The 16,166-nt window shown below is 48.2% G+C and overlaps 1 protein-coding gene and 1 pseudogene across 1 annotated transcript in view; one reads left to right on the top strand and one right to left on the bottom strand.

Moving 5' to 3' along the window:
* Rab44 (RAB44, member RAS oncogene family) overlaps positions 1-13,649 on the bottom strand; it is a 32,650-nt gene extending 19,001 nt beyond the window's left edge. The window contains exons 1-2 of the mRNA XM_031347610.1: positions 13,573-13,649; positions 6,257-6,475 (exon numbers count right to left, since the gene is read on the bottom strand). Of these exons, the coding sequence (XP_031203470.1) occupies positions 6,257-6,463 (207 nt within the window). The 5' untranslated portion in view covers positions 6,464-6,475; positions 13,573-13,649. The remainder of the gene's footprint in view (positions 1-6,256; positions 6,476-13,572) is intronic.
* The window catches only part of LOC116074425, an 8,697-nt pseudogene continuing 1,883 nt past the window's right edge, over positions 9,353-16,166 (top strand).

Here is a 16,166-nt window from a genome sequence, read left to right on the forward strand (position 1 = left end):
TGCCCGGCTCCATTTTTATTTTTATTTTTTTTGAAAGTCTCTGACTGTTCTGTGGCTCTCTAAGTAGTCCAGGCTGGCTGGCAAGCCCTGGGGACCTGTATATCCCTGCCTCCCTGTGACAGGAACTACAAGTGTGTCTCTGTAAATGTTTGATGCTCACGCCTGTTTTATGGGCCTATATCCCCAGATATTGTAAAATGTTTCTCCCGTGGAAAGGAGCCAAGCGGGGAACGTTTAAGAAGCATGAGGTAGGCCACACTGCACACAGCTAACACACCTCACAGAACTGCAGAGTCACATAACTTGCAGAGTCTATTCAGGGATGTGGGAGATAATTTCTGTCTGATGAGATAGATAACTCCAGGATTTATGGCCTGGTAGATTTTTCTCTAGCTATAAAAAAAAAAGAAGAAGAAGAAGAAAAAAAAACAACTCCTAACTCTGCAATCTGGTTCTAATCTGTCTTTGTTAAGTTGCCCAACTTTTTAAAGTGCTCTTTGAACCATTCATAACGCTAATTAGTGTGTTAAATAAAAGCTCTGAGGGCTTGGGCTGTGGCTTCACGATAGAGCGCTCATCTAGCACACAAAAAAAGAGAAGCCATCCACTTTGGCACGAGTCTGCTTTGTATTTGCCTATAGGTCATGATTTCAACTCGCTGAGCGAGCACCCCATATGATCCTCGGAAGGCGCGAGGCCCTGCACATTCTCACACCCAGTCAGTCAAGTCCGAAGGCTGCTGGACTTTGGCTTCTGAGCCCCAGGGCTTCTTGGCTCTGGAGAACTTAAGTGTGGCAGAGTTGAGGGGCTTTGTTGCTGTTGCTGTTGGGTTTGGGTTTTGTTTTTTGTTTTTTGGTTTTTGTTGTTGTTGTTGTTGTTGTTGTTGTTGTTTTTAAAGATGGGAATCTCTTGTAACCTAGGCTGGCCTCAAAGTGACTATGTAGCCAAGGATGACCCTGAACTTCTGAGCCTCCTGCCTCCATCTTCCAAGTGCTGGCATTACAGGTGTGCTGGCTTGTTATGTGTCCACTTGACACCAACGTTTGAGAGAAGGAACCTCAACTGAGAAAATGCCTCCGTAAGATCAGGCCTCAGGCAAACCTGTGGGGCATTTTCTTAATTAGTGATTGGTGGGGGAGGACCCAGCCCGCGAAGGGTGGTGTCATCCCTAGGCTGGTGATCCTGGGTTCTGTGAGAAAGCAGGCTGTGCAAGCCATGAGGAGCAAGCCGAGAAGCAGCACCCCTCCATTCTCTCGGCATCAGTTCCTCTCTCCAGGCTTCTGCCATATTTGAGTTCCTGTCCTGACTTCCTTCAGTGATGAATGGTGATGTGGAAATGTAACCCAGACAAACCCATTTTCCCCCAAGTTGCTTTTGGATATATAGTGTTATATCCCAGCAACAGTGATCTTAGGAGAACGGGCATGGGCCACCACCCCACCCCTCCCTACACTTTTATGTATGTTCTGGGTTCAAACTCAGGTCACCAGGTTTGTGTAGCAAAGTCCTTTATACCCTGAGCCCTCAGAGGCCAGCAGCATCAGACGACTGGAGCTTCAGCAAGAGGAGGCTGCCAGCCACCTGACACGGGCAGGCATCGGGAAGCAAACTTGAGTGATACACGCTCTTGACTGCCGAGCTGTTCCCCCAGAGCCACCCCCATGTTCTTTCTAATCTTTAAAAACAAAAGAAGCAGAGGCACCTACCTCCCTCAGAGAAGAGCTGAATTCTCTTACACCCATATTACTTTCTCCTATGATTATTTCTGTACACATCATTTTCCTGTTCTCTCTTTCTTCTCCCGCCCCTCTCTTGTTTTTAATCTTTAGATGAGTACTCTGGAACACACTTGTAATCCCAGCACTTGGGAGGCTGAGGCAGGAGGATTGCTGTAAATTCAAGTCCACCCTCAGCTACCCAGCAAGATGCTATCTAAAAGGAAAAGAAATCAAAAGAAAAGAAAAGCTGGTAAGATTGCTCAACTTGTTAAGCGCTTGTGTGTGTGTGTGTGTGTGTGTGTGTGTGTGAGTGTGAGTATGTATGTGTCTTGTATGCATGTGTGTGTGCACACGTGCGTATGTATGTGCGTGTGTGAGTGTGTGTGTGAGTGTGTGTATGTATGTGTCTTGTATGCATGTGTGTGTGAGAGTGTGTGTATGTGTGAGTGTGTATGTATTGTGAGTGTGCATGTGTGTATGCGTGTGTGAGAGTGTGTGTATGTGTGAGTGTGTATGTGTGAGTGTGTATGTGTGAGTGTGTGTGCATGTGTGTGTATGTGTGTGCATGTGTGCGCGTGTGTGAGTGTGTGTGCGTATGTGTATGTGCGCATGTGTGTGAGTATGTGTGTGCGTGTGTGCATGTGTGCATGTGTGTGTGTGTGTGTTTGGTTTGGTTTTGCACAGGTTCAAAAGAGTCTGCCTTCCTATTTTACCAGGATAGAACTAGATAAATCAGGCATATAACCCAGCACCTGATTGGGGTGTCATTTTTATATAATGATCCTCATGTAATCACCTGTGATGAGCTGGCCTTCAGGAATAGCCTTGGAACCCCTCTCAGGAGGCTGGGGAATAAGGAGGGTCATTTCCAGGCAGAAAAACTGGTCACCTCACAGAGATTGCCCACCTGCTGGAGTTGGGATCATAGCCTGAGGTTGGATGAAGGTTGGCAAGCTGTCTCAGAATTAGGGACATACTGAAGGTCCCACACTCCAGGTACCCTTCGGTCTGAGGGAAGCTGGCAGGCTAATCCTTATCCTCGTGACTAGGTTGAGAATCACTCTGGGTATTTCTGTGAGGGACTTTCCAGTAGGGTTAGCCAGGAGGAGAGGCTGACCTGGAATGTGGGTGATACTGTCTCGTGAATGGGGGTCCTGGGCTGAATGAAAATGAGGAAGGAGCCGGGTGGTGGTGGTGCTCGCCTTTAATCCCAGCACTTGGGAGGCAGAGACAGGAGGATTTCTGAGTTCGAGGCCAGCCTGGTCTACAGAGTGAGTTCCAGGACAGCCAGGGCTACACAGAAAAACAATGTGTTGGGATGGGGGAGTTCAATCTATTTTGAATTTCCAAATTCCATATGGAAATTTCTAGACAGGAACTAGTTTTGGCCTAAGTGATGATTTTACATGTCAAATCTAAGGAGGCTCATGAGTCTAATCTACACCTGGGCTTCGCCCTTAGAAATAACCAAGGTCAAGTTAACTATCCCTTTCATAGATCAAGAAACACAGGGAAATTATTTATAATCACAAGAAAAATTAGCTGAAATTTGAGAATAAGTCAAAAAGGTAAGATCACACTCTATGTTTATATGATCATACTAAAGTAGAGAAGAGCCATGAATTGTCAGGACTAGGGCACTGGCCTGGTCACATCTCACTCTCTTTTCTTTTCTTTTGGTTTTGAGACAGGATCTCACTATGAAGCCCTGGTTAGCCTGGAACTCGATATGTAGACCAGGCCAGCGTCCTTGATGAAAAGATCTAGTCTTGGGCCAGGAGACGGCTTAGTAGGGTAAAAGTTCTTACTGTGTGTTGTGAAGCAATTGCCTCTAAATCTAAACATTCCTTCCAGTAGACTAGGAGTCAGGAGCCTCTTCTGGCAGAAGTCACATGTCTAGGGAAGCTGAAACTTGCATGACTCTGAAGAGAGCCTTCCCAGCCTTATAGACTAAGTAAACAACCTGTGTGGGTGGAGACACTGGCCAGCCTGCAGCAGAGATGAGATTCTTGGAAGATGGAGCTGCCTGTAAACTAGGCGGCGCTCCAGAATTACACTATTTGCGAGTCGGGGTGGGGCACTTTGATGATCGAGCTACTTCTGGGTCATCCTGCTCCTGTAACTCTGCACCCCTACTCCTGTTAGGAACCCCAGTAAAAACTCATTGGTTCAACCATTTGGACCTTGGTCTGTCATGGATTCCCTGCATACAGCTGTGTGTGTGCACATACAGTGTGTGTGTGTGTGTGTGTGTGTGTGTGTTGAATGTGTGCATGTGCATATGTGTGGCATGTGCTTGAATATACATGTGGTGTACATATGCATGTGGGTGAATGTGTGTGTGCGCGCTTGTGTTGTACATATGCATGTGTGCCATATGCATGTGGTGTGTGTGTGTGTGTGTGTGTGTGTGTGTGTGCATGTGGGTGGGGAGGCACCTGTATGTTGCATCACCCCTGAAGTAGTCTCTTGCATACTACCAAGGAAGCCTGTGTTTGATCTCCACAACCCATGTAAAAAGCTAGATTTGGGTGAGTCAACTGTAATTCCAACACTCCGACATGGGAGACAAAGGCGGGACAATCGGCCAGAACCTTGAACTACACAGTAGCAGAAACACACATGCCACACATACACGCACACACCTACATACACCCGAACACACCCATGCACGAATACACACATATCTTATTTTTTAAAAGTCCCAGACACGCTGAAGTCACTCATTAACTCGAAAGTTTCGTCTAGGAGAGATGAGGTCAGTTTCTGGCTAGGATTCATGGGCTGTTGGACATCAGCCATCTTTTCAAATGGGACTCAGCCACGTTACCCTGGCTGCCTCCAAGTCTCTGAGCTCAAGGGCTCTATGCCCTGCTCATGACATTTCGCTATAATCCCTGGTTAATTAGTAATAAATTAGATAAGATCTCTCTTTGGCTGGTGAGGTGGTTCACCAGGTAAAGGTGCTTGCCTCCAAGCCTGACGACCCGAGTTTGACCCCGATGGAAGGAGAGAACCAATGCACAGAGGACACAGGTTATCCTCTGACCTCCACACGCTGCACTGCGGCGTGCATGCCCCACCCACCCGCACACGCACACAAGTTGGCTACGTAGAAGGGATGACTTCAAACTTGTGATCCCCCTGCCTCCAGCTCCCGAGGGCTGGGATCACATGGGCTACCATGCTCACTTTATCTGGTGGCAAGAACCGAACCCGAGGCCATGTGCTCGCGAGGCAGGCCCATGCTAGGCTCTACCAACCAAACCGCACCCCCTGTAGCAACAGGTCTAGATAGGGAAAGGATAAGATGGAGTATGGAGTGACACCGAGAAGTAGCAGCAGACCCCTCCCCCCCCCGCATGCCCATTTGCACTAAATGAGAAGAAATCATCAGTCATGTTGGTCTGGACCACGGGCCAAAGCCTCTTACTGGAGCTCACAACTGCGGTCCCTCGGGAGGTTCATGCTCATTAACCTGCTTTGCTCCCTGCTTCTCTGACTGCTCCCCAAGCTGAATGTCCCTGTTCTAAACAACCCAAGTCAGGTGTGGTGGGCCTGGGTCAGGTGTGATCATCCCAGGACTGGGGAGGCTGAAGCAGGAGAATCAAGAGTTAGAGACCAGACTGAACAGAGAGAGAGAGAGAGAGAGAGAGAGAGAGAGAGAGAGAGAGAGAGAGAGAGAGAGAGAGAGAGAGAGAGAGAGAGACCTGTCTCTAAAAATCTCTCTCACGAGGGCTGGAAAGATGGCCTAGCGGTTAGCAGTGCATACTGTTCTTACGGGAGAGAACCCATGTTTGGTTCCTAGCACCCATGCCAGGTGGCTCACAGCTGCATGTAACTCCAGGACCCTCATCTGGACTCTGGGGGTACCTGTGTATCCCTGTACATATATCCACACAGATGCACATTATTAGGGGTTTGGGGGTAGGGGTGAGACAGGGTTTCATTATGTAGCCCGGGCTGGCCTCCACCTCACAGAGATCCACCTGCCTCTGCCTCCTGAGTGCTGGGATTAAGAAGGTGTGCGCTGCCCCTGCCCAGTGTCACATTATTAAAAATAATAGAAATAGCCAAGCGGGGTAGTGTGTACCTTTAATCTCAGCACTTGAGAGGCAGAGACTGGCAGATTCTCTGTGAGTTCAAGGCTAGCCTGGTCTGTATAATGAGCTCCAAGACAGCCAAGGCTGCATAGAGAGACCCTGTCTCAATAATTAATAATAATAATAATAATAATAATAATAATAATAATAATAATAATAATGTCTTTAAAAAGCACTCACACAGCACCATATTTGAGTTACCTCTGGGGCACATAGTTCTCTTCATTTTTTAAATGCTAATGTTTCTAGGAGAGGGTAATGTTCTAAGCTTATGTTCAGTACCTATGTGTTGGTATAAAGAAATCCTTAATATTCTCTTAGAGTGAATTTGGATGCAGGAGGGAACGAGCCAGCAAGCTAAGCCTTGGTTAGACTAGGAAAATTCAGTCATCTGCACAAAAGGGATTCCAGGTCTGTGCAGGGCCTTATGCTCACCGCCAGATCCTCCCGGGTCACGAAGCCCCTCTCCTTGGCTCCACAGTCCTGGAAGAAGCCCTCCAGCTCCGCATCAGCGTCAGAGGGCCAGGACCCAGCCTCCCGGGCCACGGGGGCATCCTGACCGTCAGCTGGCTCTCGTGCCTGCCTCCGCCGGCTGGATGCCAGCTTCCGGCCTTTTCTGGAGGCTCCCTTTCCTTTCTCCATGGTGCCTCAGGCCTGGGGACAGAGGAAAAAAGGGTGACGGGCCACTGAATGCAGAGAATCCACTGAATCCATCCCCGTGCCGCAGCTGCTGAGCACAGCCTGTGTCCCCATCCTTCCACGGCTGACAGAGCCCCTGCATACATAGCGTGGTCCACATCCATCTGCTCAGGCCCCTGCCCTGTGGAAGAGCCCCTTCGCTTCCCTGCTGCTTCTGAGCTCTCCATCTAACTCCTGCAGGTCTCTGTACCTGGCCTCAAAGTCCGCACTGATGGCTGCAGGAAGGAACACCGGACAGGGAGATCCTGCCTTGGAGTCTTGGGAATTTTGCTGTCTGGAGGCAGGAAGCGCTCCTGTACATCTCCTGCTGTCCCCTCTCCAGTCCAGGTCCTCCCTCCAGCAGCATCGGAGTGACTGATCCTAAACTCTGCTGTTCCCTCCTCAGCCTCATCCCTCCATCTTTCCCTCCTCTCAATACATTGTGTATGTGTGTGTGTATTATGTGCGTTGTGTTATGTGTATGTGTACATGTGTATGCTTGTGTATATGCATATGTGTGTATATATGTATATGTGTGTATGTGTATTTATATTATGTATATATTTGTATGTGTATGATTTATGTGTATAGCCATATACACACATGTGTATGTATATGTGTGTATGTGTATGTATTTGTGTATATACATATGTATATGTATATATGCATCCATATATGTGTATGAGTATATATGTACATATGTATGTATTTGCATAAGTGTATGGGTAAAAATGTGTCCTGTGTGTATGTATATGTATTTGTGCATATGTTTATGTGTGTATGTCTATATTTGTATATGTATATACTTGTGTATATATGTATGTACATATATAGATATGTATATATATGTAATATGGGTATGTGTGTATGTGTGCATATATACTTGTGTATATATGTCTGTATACATATGTATATGTGTATATGTGGGTGTGTATATTTGTATATGTATGTGTGTATGTCTACACATGTATGTACCCATGTAGGTATGTATATATACATATATGTATATATGTGTGTGTGTGTGCATATATGATATGTGTGTGTTTTTTCTCAGAAGCCAGAGGAGGATACAAGATGCCCTATTCTCACTGTCTGCCTTACTCCATTGAGACAGGATCTCTTAAAGAACCTAGAACTGGGGGCTGGAGAGATGGCTCAGCAGTTAGAAACACTGACTACTCTTCCAGAGGTCCTGAGTTCAATTTCCAGCAACCACATGGTGGCTCACAACCATCTGTAACATGATCAGATGCTCTCTTCTGGGGTGTATCTAGGTGTGTGTGTGTATATATGCATATATAATATAAATATACGTACAATACATGTACACACATATACATATATGCACATATGCATATACACCAATACATACACATGTATACATATACATAACACAACACACGTAATACACACATATATACATATATATATGTACACATATAAAATTTCTTTTAAAAAATAATAAAAGAACCTAAAACTAGCTAGGCTACTAGAGATCTTCTATTACTGGGGGTGGGGGTGGCTCACAGTATCAGAGTCACAAGTACATGTGGCCATGCCTGGCTTTTACATGCATGCTGGGGATTTGAACCCTGGTCCTTATGCTAGTGCCCAGGCGCTCTTACCCACTGATCCCTGGCTCTCATTTCTCTCTTTAACACAAATGGAAGTATCTCTGAAGATGGAAGGGCTTCTTCCATCTGCCTCCCCCTGTTCTTAGAGCCTAAATGACACAGCTTCTTCTTCCTTCCATGTGTCCTCACGGTCTGTGGGAACCACTGGAGACCCTCTGATGGTTCGCTGAACACCAGACTTCCTCCCATCCCAGTTCCCTACGTCCCAAAGCACCACTCCACCTAGCTAACACCTTCCATCCCCACATCACTATCACCAGCCTCCTCCAAGCCCACTCTATCTAGCTAACACCTTCCATCCTCACATCGCTATCACCAGCCTCCTCCGAGCCTGCTCCGCACACACCCCCATACCTCCAGCTGGACACGAAGGCTGGGCCCCTTGTACTAGTGAAGTGGGGGACGCTGAGATTCAGGGTGTCGGGACATTGTATTTGAGGGAGAGTATAGGATTTGCAGAAGGACTGGGAAGTTGGAAGTGGAAAGAGGAAGCAGATTCCGTTTGAGCTCAAGATGGAAGGTTACCTCTGTTGGAGGCTCAGAGAGTCTGCTTCAGGGATGGTGGCCAGTTCAGGGGACAGGAGAGAGTGGCAAATCCTCCCCTGAGATGAGCACCCCCGCCCAACTCATCCCCTACAGCAGCATGGGGCTCAGAGGAGGCAACCCCACACCCTGTATAGTCCTAAACTTTAACAAAAAACGTGCTCTCTCCGCCCCCCTGAGTGTGTGTGTGTGTGTGTGTGTGTGTGTGTGTGTGTGTGTGTATCCAATCTTACACTGCAGGCAGCAGCAGATCTAGCATCTCTGGGCCTCTCCTTACCAAAGGACAGTCACAACACACACTGATACTGGTAAAAGAAAGAAAGAAAGAGAGAGAGAGAGAAAGGAAGGAAGGAAGGAAGGAAGGAAGGAAGGAAGGAAGGAAGGAAGGAAGGAAAAAAGAAGGAAAAAGGAAGAAAAGTAAGCAAGGACCCATTTCAGAGACTAAAGAGAAATGGACTTAAAGATGATATACAATCTCCGCCTGGGTTTCCTAGCTACGTAGGGAGGGGAAAGGAGGAATTGGAGCCAGGTGCAGAGGCACACACCTGCTACCTCATCCATCACTCTGGAGGCCAGAGGCAGAGGAGAGAGCCAGCTGTGCAGGCCGAGGTCCTGACTTTAAACACCTGGCATCAGATAACAAAGTCAGAAAGGACTGTGTGCCTCTGACCCAAAGATGGAGGGTAAGCAGGTGGACGCTGGGGTCCTGCCCTCCTCCCCCAGCCAAAGCTATGAGCATCTAGTTGAGACCAGATTCCTTTTCTTAAGGGCAGAGGGAAACAGAGGACCACAGCAGGTAGCACACTTTGGTCCATGCATGTGTGTGTATGAACACATATACCCACGCACTCTAGTGCATTCAACATGCATATGCATGTGTGTGTATATGAACACATATACCCACACACTCTAGTGCATTCAACATGCATATGCATGTGTGTGTATGAACACATATACCCACACACTCTAGTGCATTCAACATGCATATGCATGTGTGGGTATGAACACATATACCCACACACTCTAGTGCATTCAACACGCATGCACATGTACACAAATACACACACGACTGAAGTAGGAGGATTACTATAAGTTTGAGGCCAACCTAGACTATGTAGAAGTAGCTTGCCTCAAAAAATATAAATAAGGGCTGGAGAGTTAGCTCAGCAGTTAAGAGCACTGACTGCTCTCCCAGAGGTCCTGAGTTCAATTCCCAGCAACCACATGGTGGCTCACAACCATCTATCTGTAATGCGATCCGATGCATTCTTCTGGTGTGTCTGAAGACAGCTACAGTGTACTCATATTCCTTATACATATGCATATACATATATATGTATATATATAAAAGCTGGCAAGATGGCTCAGCAGATAAAAGCACTTGTCACCAAGCATGACTTGAGTTTGAGCATCAGAATCCACATGGTAAAATAAGAGAACTGACCCTGTAGGTTGCTCACTAACCTATACACATACACACACACACACACACACACACACACACACACATGCACATTATATAAACGATTTTTTGAGGTATATTTAGGAAACAACTACAGAAATGTGAATATAGGTTATGTCCAGAAACCATTACTTCCTATGAGGCCACATGGCACACCAGAGGCGTTAGAGTCATGATGGGACCCTCTTTGGTCTGGAGAGATGGCTCAGTGCTTAAGAGCACTGACTACTCTTCTGAAAGTCCTGAATTCAAATCCCAGCAACCATATGGTGGCTCACTACCACCTGTAATGTGATCTGATGCCCTCTTCGGACATCCACTCACACCCAGAAAGCTACTGTCCACCTCCCTACAACATCCCCCTGAGAGGAAAGCCCCTCCCCTCCATGAACATAGGACCCTCCATGGCTGTAAGGGGGCAGGCAGTTCCAGCCTCAAAGTGATATACCGTCAAGGAGAGACCCACGGAGAGCAGCTACTAGCAGAGACCTAGAGATCAGGGGGAGGAGGCTGCATGGGGAGAGTGACGTCAGAATGCTCTGAAGTCAGGTGGAGCTCTGCCTTCTCTCCTGGCCCTGCTCTCTCCAGCAAGGCAGCCTCAGGCAACCCGCTCACCCCTCTCAGTGACTCGGTTTCCCCACTGGAAGCAGGCAAGTATCTGAGTGTGATGTCTGCCAGTAATCCCCGGCGAGGCTGAGACAGAGACCGCAGCGCAACCAAGACCAGCCTGTTCTACAGAGTGAGACCTCGCCTCTCTCACACACACACTACACACTCACACACTCACACACTTACACAGTCATACATACATACACACTCCTGCTCACCCACACTCATAACTCACACACAAATGCTCTCACACACACTCATACACTCTTACACACACATATACACTCCCATACTCACTCACACACACATACTCTCACACAGTCATTCATACATACACGCTCAACACACATATGCTCATACACACTCTCACAGACATACACACTCACACACATACTCATTCACAGACTCACCACTCACAGGCTCACACATTCATACATGCTCACACATGGTCTCTAACACACACAATCACACACAGAGACACACTCACACACTTACACACACTGCCATGCTCACAGACACACTCACACACAAGATAACGAAAAACAAAAACCAGACTAACAGCTGGGCGGTGGTGGCGCAAGCCTTTAATCCCAGCACTTGGGAGGCAGAGGCAGGCGGATTTCTGAGTTCGAGGCCTAGCCTGGTCTACAGAGTGAGTTCCAGGACAACCAGGGCTATACAGAGAAACCCTGTCTCGAAAAACCAAAATCAGATTAACATCTACCACCAGAACCATGTGAGGCTCAAGCAAGATAATTAAAGTTGAAACCATGCCACCCCCAGCGAGGAGGCGTACCCCCTTTCCGGTTCCACTTTCTCTCAATTTCCATTCTCAGAAACGTCTTTGACTCATTTATCCTGCAAATTTGAATCTCCTTTTACTGAACTATAAACCAGTGCTTGGCATACAGCTGGCGCTCAGCAAATATTTGTTGGCCCTGATCGAGCTCAGTGTCTGGCCCCCAGGGACTGCTGGGTAAAGGCCACATTGACAACAGTGGTGATGTCACTGATGGGCATGAGGCTTAAAGTTATCTAAGTAACAGCTGGGTTCCACACAGAGCCAACCAGAAACTGAAGGAGTCTCCTTGAAACGGGCTGGCCGTCTCATCCAGGACCGACCTCCACAGGGCCATTTCTGGAAGACTTCATAGCTGTTCAGATGTAGGCCAGCTGTGCTTCCTGGGCAGCTAGGGCTGGCCCTGAGCTCAGAAAGTTAGGGAAGTACCGTGTGCCTCCTGTGAGTCGATTAAGGCACAGAACTGGCCCGATGAGGCTCCTCCCCCCACCCCCCCACCCCCTGCCCGCAGTAACGGACCTCCAGAGCCCATCCTGGGGAGAGCCCTCATGAGAAGCCTAAGCATTGCCAGCCGGGATCTCCCAGCCAGAAGAGTTCAAATCCTTAGATAAGCTCTTCGAATGTGGGCCACTCCTCTCTGCAGTGTCCTGCAGTCCCCTGGTATTTCGTAATACAGTGGCACCCAGGGTCACCTCACTCAGCTCCACCAGGTAAGGACCTCAGCGTCTAGACCATCAGGACGTCTCGGGAAGGAAATCGCACCAATCACACGATACCCTGAAGCCAGCAAGGCCTCCAAGTCTGTCAGAAGACTGGTCACCCTAGGTCAGGACATCTCCATCAGTCACTGGCCCCGACCCTTATTCCCTAACATCATGTCCTGAATTAGTCATGGGCAGGAATGGCCACTGAGAGACACTGGGGACCTCCTTTGGCGAGTCCACAAAAGCCTCTCTCTCTCTCTCTCTCTCTCTCTCTCTCTCCCTTTCTCTTTCTCTCTCTCCACACCCAGCTCCCAGACAATACCCTGACCCTTCACTGGGTGACTCCAAAAGACCCTTCTGTAGCCACCCAAAGCCAGCCACAGGGTACCCTCCAGCCTCATGCCCCTGTTTCTGCTGCACAACGAAAATCCCCTCACGGCCAGTAAAACAAACATCCCCCAGGTGTCTCCCACACTCCTATCCTCACCCGAAGCAAACCTGAAAGCCAAAGGGCTCTGCTGCTTGCCACCTTCAAGATATGGCTCGCCACAATGGGACAGATATGGACAGTAGCTAATAGAACAGGCCCCCGAGGCCTCCCATAAGGGGAGGAAATAAGAATGAAAGAGCAGAGGACGTAGTAGGACCACAACACAGTAGGACCACAAACCGACATCTGCCAGAGACTATAGGAACTCCCATCCCTACCGTAGTGTCACAGAGAGGTGAAAAACCGGATCAGCCCAGTGTGAAACTTACCTTGGGAAAGGCCAACCACAGTCACCACCAATGTCCCTGAGAGCCACCTAGTCCTGGTGGCTTGTCCTCTCCCCAGCTTCACTCACTAACAGATAGAGAAACTGAGTCTCTAAGAAGCCAGAAGACCCACCCCATCTCACAAGTACACAATCTACTTCTCGATCACAGGAGGTAACGCACACAGCTGAGGCCTGTCAGTCAGACAGCACGAAAGCAGGAAGCTCAATTTGTACTGTTGATCAAGAGTTCAAGGTCATCTTTGGCTGTACATTGAGTCTAGGGCCAGCCTGGGCTATACAAGAACCCATCTCAAAAAAATAAAAATATAAATAAAAAAGTCGGTTAGCAGGATATACCTTTAATCCCAGAATTTAGGAGGCAGAGTTAGGTGGATCTCTGTGAGTTCCAAGCCAGCCTGGGCTACCTAGAGACACCCCCATCTGGAAGGAAAAGGGGAAAAAAGAAAGAAAGGAAGGAAAGAAGGAGAAGAAACCGCACGGGACCCATACTAGCCCTCCCCAGCCCCTCCGCGCAGCAGCATTGCCCTCTGGGGCAGCTCCCACCTCTCAGAGGCTGCCGTTAGCCGTCTGTTGCTTGCTCCTGGACCTGTGAGGAGGTCACTGCCTGCTGCCCACAGAGCCACACACACTCTGCAACTGTCAACAGTCTTGTCTCTTGCCCAATCGCCCCCTTCCGTTCCCTGGGCTGCCTGATCTCCTGCGTTCATCTGGGGAACTTCCCCTGGAAAGGGGCCCTGGCTGCACCTTCTGTTCTTGCCCTGATGCCCTGAGCCCTGGAACTGTAGCAGAAAGTTGGGACTGGGGAGGGGTTCTGAGCAGAGGCTCTGTGGTGTGTATGTGTGTGTGTGTGTGTGTGTGTGTGTGTGTGTGCGCGCGCGCACGACGCGTGCGCCACACTCAGCCTGTAGTAACAAGACCAGAGTGTCCTCAGTCCAGCAGGAAGTTTAAAAGAAGCCCCTGTGGCTACAACTGGAGCTAAAAATGCCACAGGGGGACAAGACCCTTGGGAAGGTTTGTATATGCTCGGCCTAGGAAGGCGTGGCCCTGTTGGAGTAGTTGTATCGCTGTGGGTATGGATTTAAGAACCTACTCCTAGCTTCCTGGAAGCCAGTCTTCCACTAGCAGCCTTCAGATGAAGATGTAGAACTCTCAGCTCCTCCTGCACCATGCCTGCCTGGATGCTGCCATGCTCCCACCTTGATGATAATGGACTGAACCTCTGAACCTGTAAGCCAGCCCCAATGAAATGTTGTCCTTTACAAGACTTGCCTAGGTCATGGTGTCTGTGCACAGCAGTCAAACCCTAAGACACCCCTCACAACTCAGGTCCTCACTCAAGGACAGCGTATTTGACATGGGGGGAGGAGGGGCTTGCAGCAAAGTCCCTTCTTAGGAAACAGACTAAACTAATATCAAAAGAGGCTGCAGAACAACAATCATGAGAACAGTGCAGTACCCGAGCGTGGAGACGGATGAAGGATGCTATGAAACAGGATGGGAATGAGCCACGCTTGGTGCTGCACAGACGTCATCCTAACACTTAGAATCTAAGTCACGCAGGGGGATCTGAGTTCAAAGCCAGCCTGGGCTATGTGGTTAGGCTTTGCCTCAGAGATAAGAAAAAGAAAGAAAGAATGAAAGAACAAAAGAAAGAAAGAAAAAGAAAGAGAGAGATGGAAAGGAAGGAAGGGAGAAAGGAAGAAAGAGGAAGTAGAAAATAGACAGCAATACACTCAGACACATATAAGAACTTCATGAATGGTAAAGACACCATTTCATGTAAGTGAAAAGATTATGTGTTGAATTAGGAGGCTGGGTTAAGGTCACAAAAGCCAGGGCACTTGAATTCTATAATCATCCCTGCTAGATTTAAGTTTTAGACATTTTTTAAAAATTACACTTATTCGGGAGAAGGGGGTGGTACATGCCCTTAATCCCAGCACTTGAGAAGCAGAAGCAGGTGGATTTCTGTAGGTTCAAGGCCAGCCTGGTCTATACAGTGAGTTCCAGGGCAGGCAGGACTACACAGAGAAGCCCTGTCTTGACAAACCGAAAAGAAAAATATACAGATAGATATAGATATGACTAATTTATTAATTTTGTGTATATTGGTGTATATTTTATTTTGTGCAAATATTTCTGTGTGGGTGTGTATATGTGTGGAGGGGTGGAGGATGTGTGTGGGGAGGTACTTGTGCATGTGCATGCTGTATGCAGTTCATATGTGGAGGTCAAAGGGCAACTTGCAGGCATCTCCTTGGTCCCAAATCCTTGGGGGCGTGCCACTGCACCCATTTGCGAACCACAGTTTGCTCATGCAGTCAAAGGACAACTGGAGGGCCAGGCAGTGGTGGCGCATGCCTTTAATCCCAGCACTTGGGAGCCAGAGGCAAGTGGATTTCTGAGTTCGAGGCCAGCCTCATCTACAGTGTGAGTTCCAGGACAGCCAGGGCTACACAGAGAAACCCTGTCTCGAAAAACAAAACAAAACAAAAAAAAGGACAGCAGGAGGGAGCCTCTTTCCACCCTGTGGTAGAAGGCTTCCTGCAAGCCAGGGGCTAAGTAAGGATTAAAACCAGAACATAATGATAATGACTAGCAAAGCTTCCAGACTCACTTTCGGTCTCCCCCAGCCGTGTGATCTCCTGTGTCAGTGTGGTAAACCCTGACACAGACACTATCTGTTCTGGGGTGTGGTGGAGAGAGCATCCCGGGTCTCCTCTGCCAGCTGCCATTTCCAAAATAGGTCTGTCAGGAGCTTGGTGGGCAGCAGGACCATGGGGGTTGGGGGCCAGATAACATCTGGGCAGCCATTTCAGGAATATTGAGAAAGCCTGGGTTACGTCAAAGATTTCATCGTGACACACTTGGTCCCCGAGTCCCTACTTGGAATCCTTACCACTTCCCCTTTCAGGCTTATCAAGTAGGCTGTGTGAGCTGCGGGCCTCATGATGGATCTTAGGACTCTGGCACTCCCTGAGGGAGTGACCTTGAACCTGGGACTTCACTTTATTGCCATAGTTTTTTTTTGGGGGGGGAGGAATTGGTGTTTGTTTTTGTTTTTTTTTGTTGTTGTTGTTGTTGGGTTCTTTTTGTTTTTGTTTTGTTCTGTTTTGGTTGGTTGGGTTTTTTCTTTT

This window comes from Mastomys coucha, unplaced genomic scaffold (genome assembly GCF_008632895.1).
Source record: "Mastomys coucha isolate ucsf_1 unplaced genomic scaffold, UCSF_Mcou_1 pScaffold3, whole genome shotgun sequence".
NCBI lineage: Eukaryota > Metazoa > Chordata > Mammalia > Rodentia > Muridae > Mastomys > Mastomys coucha.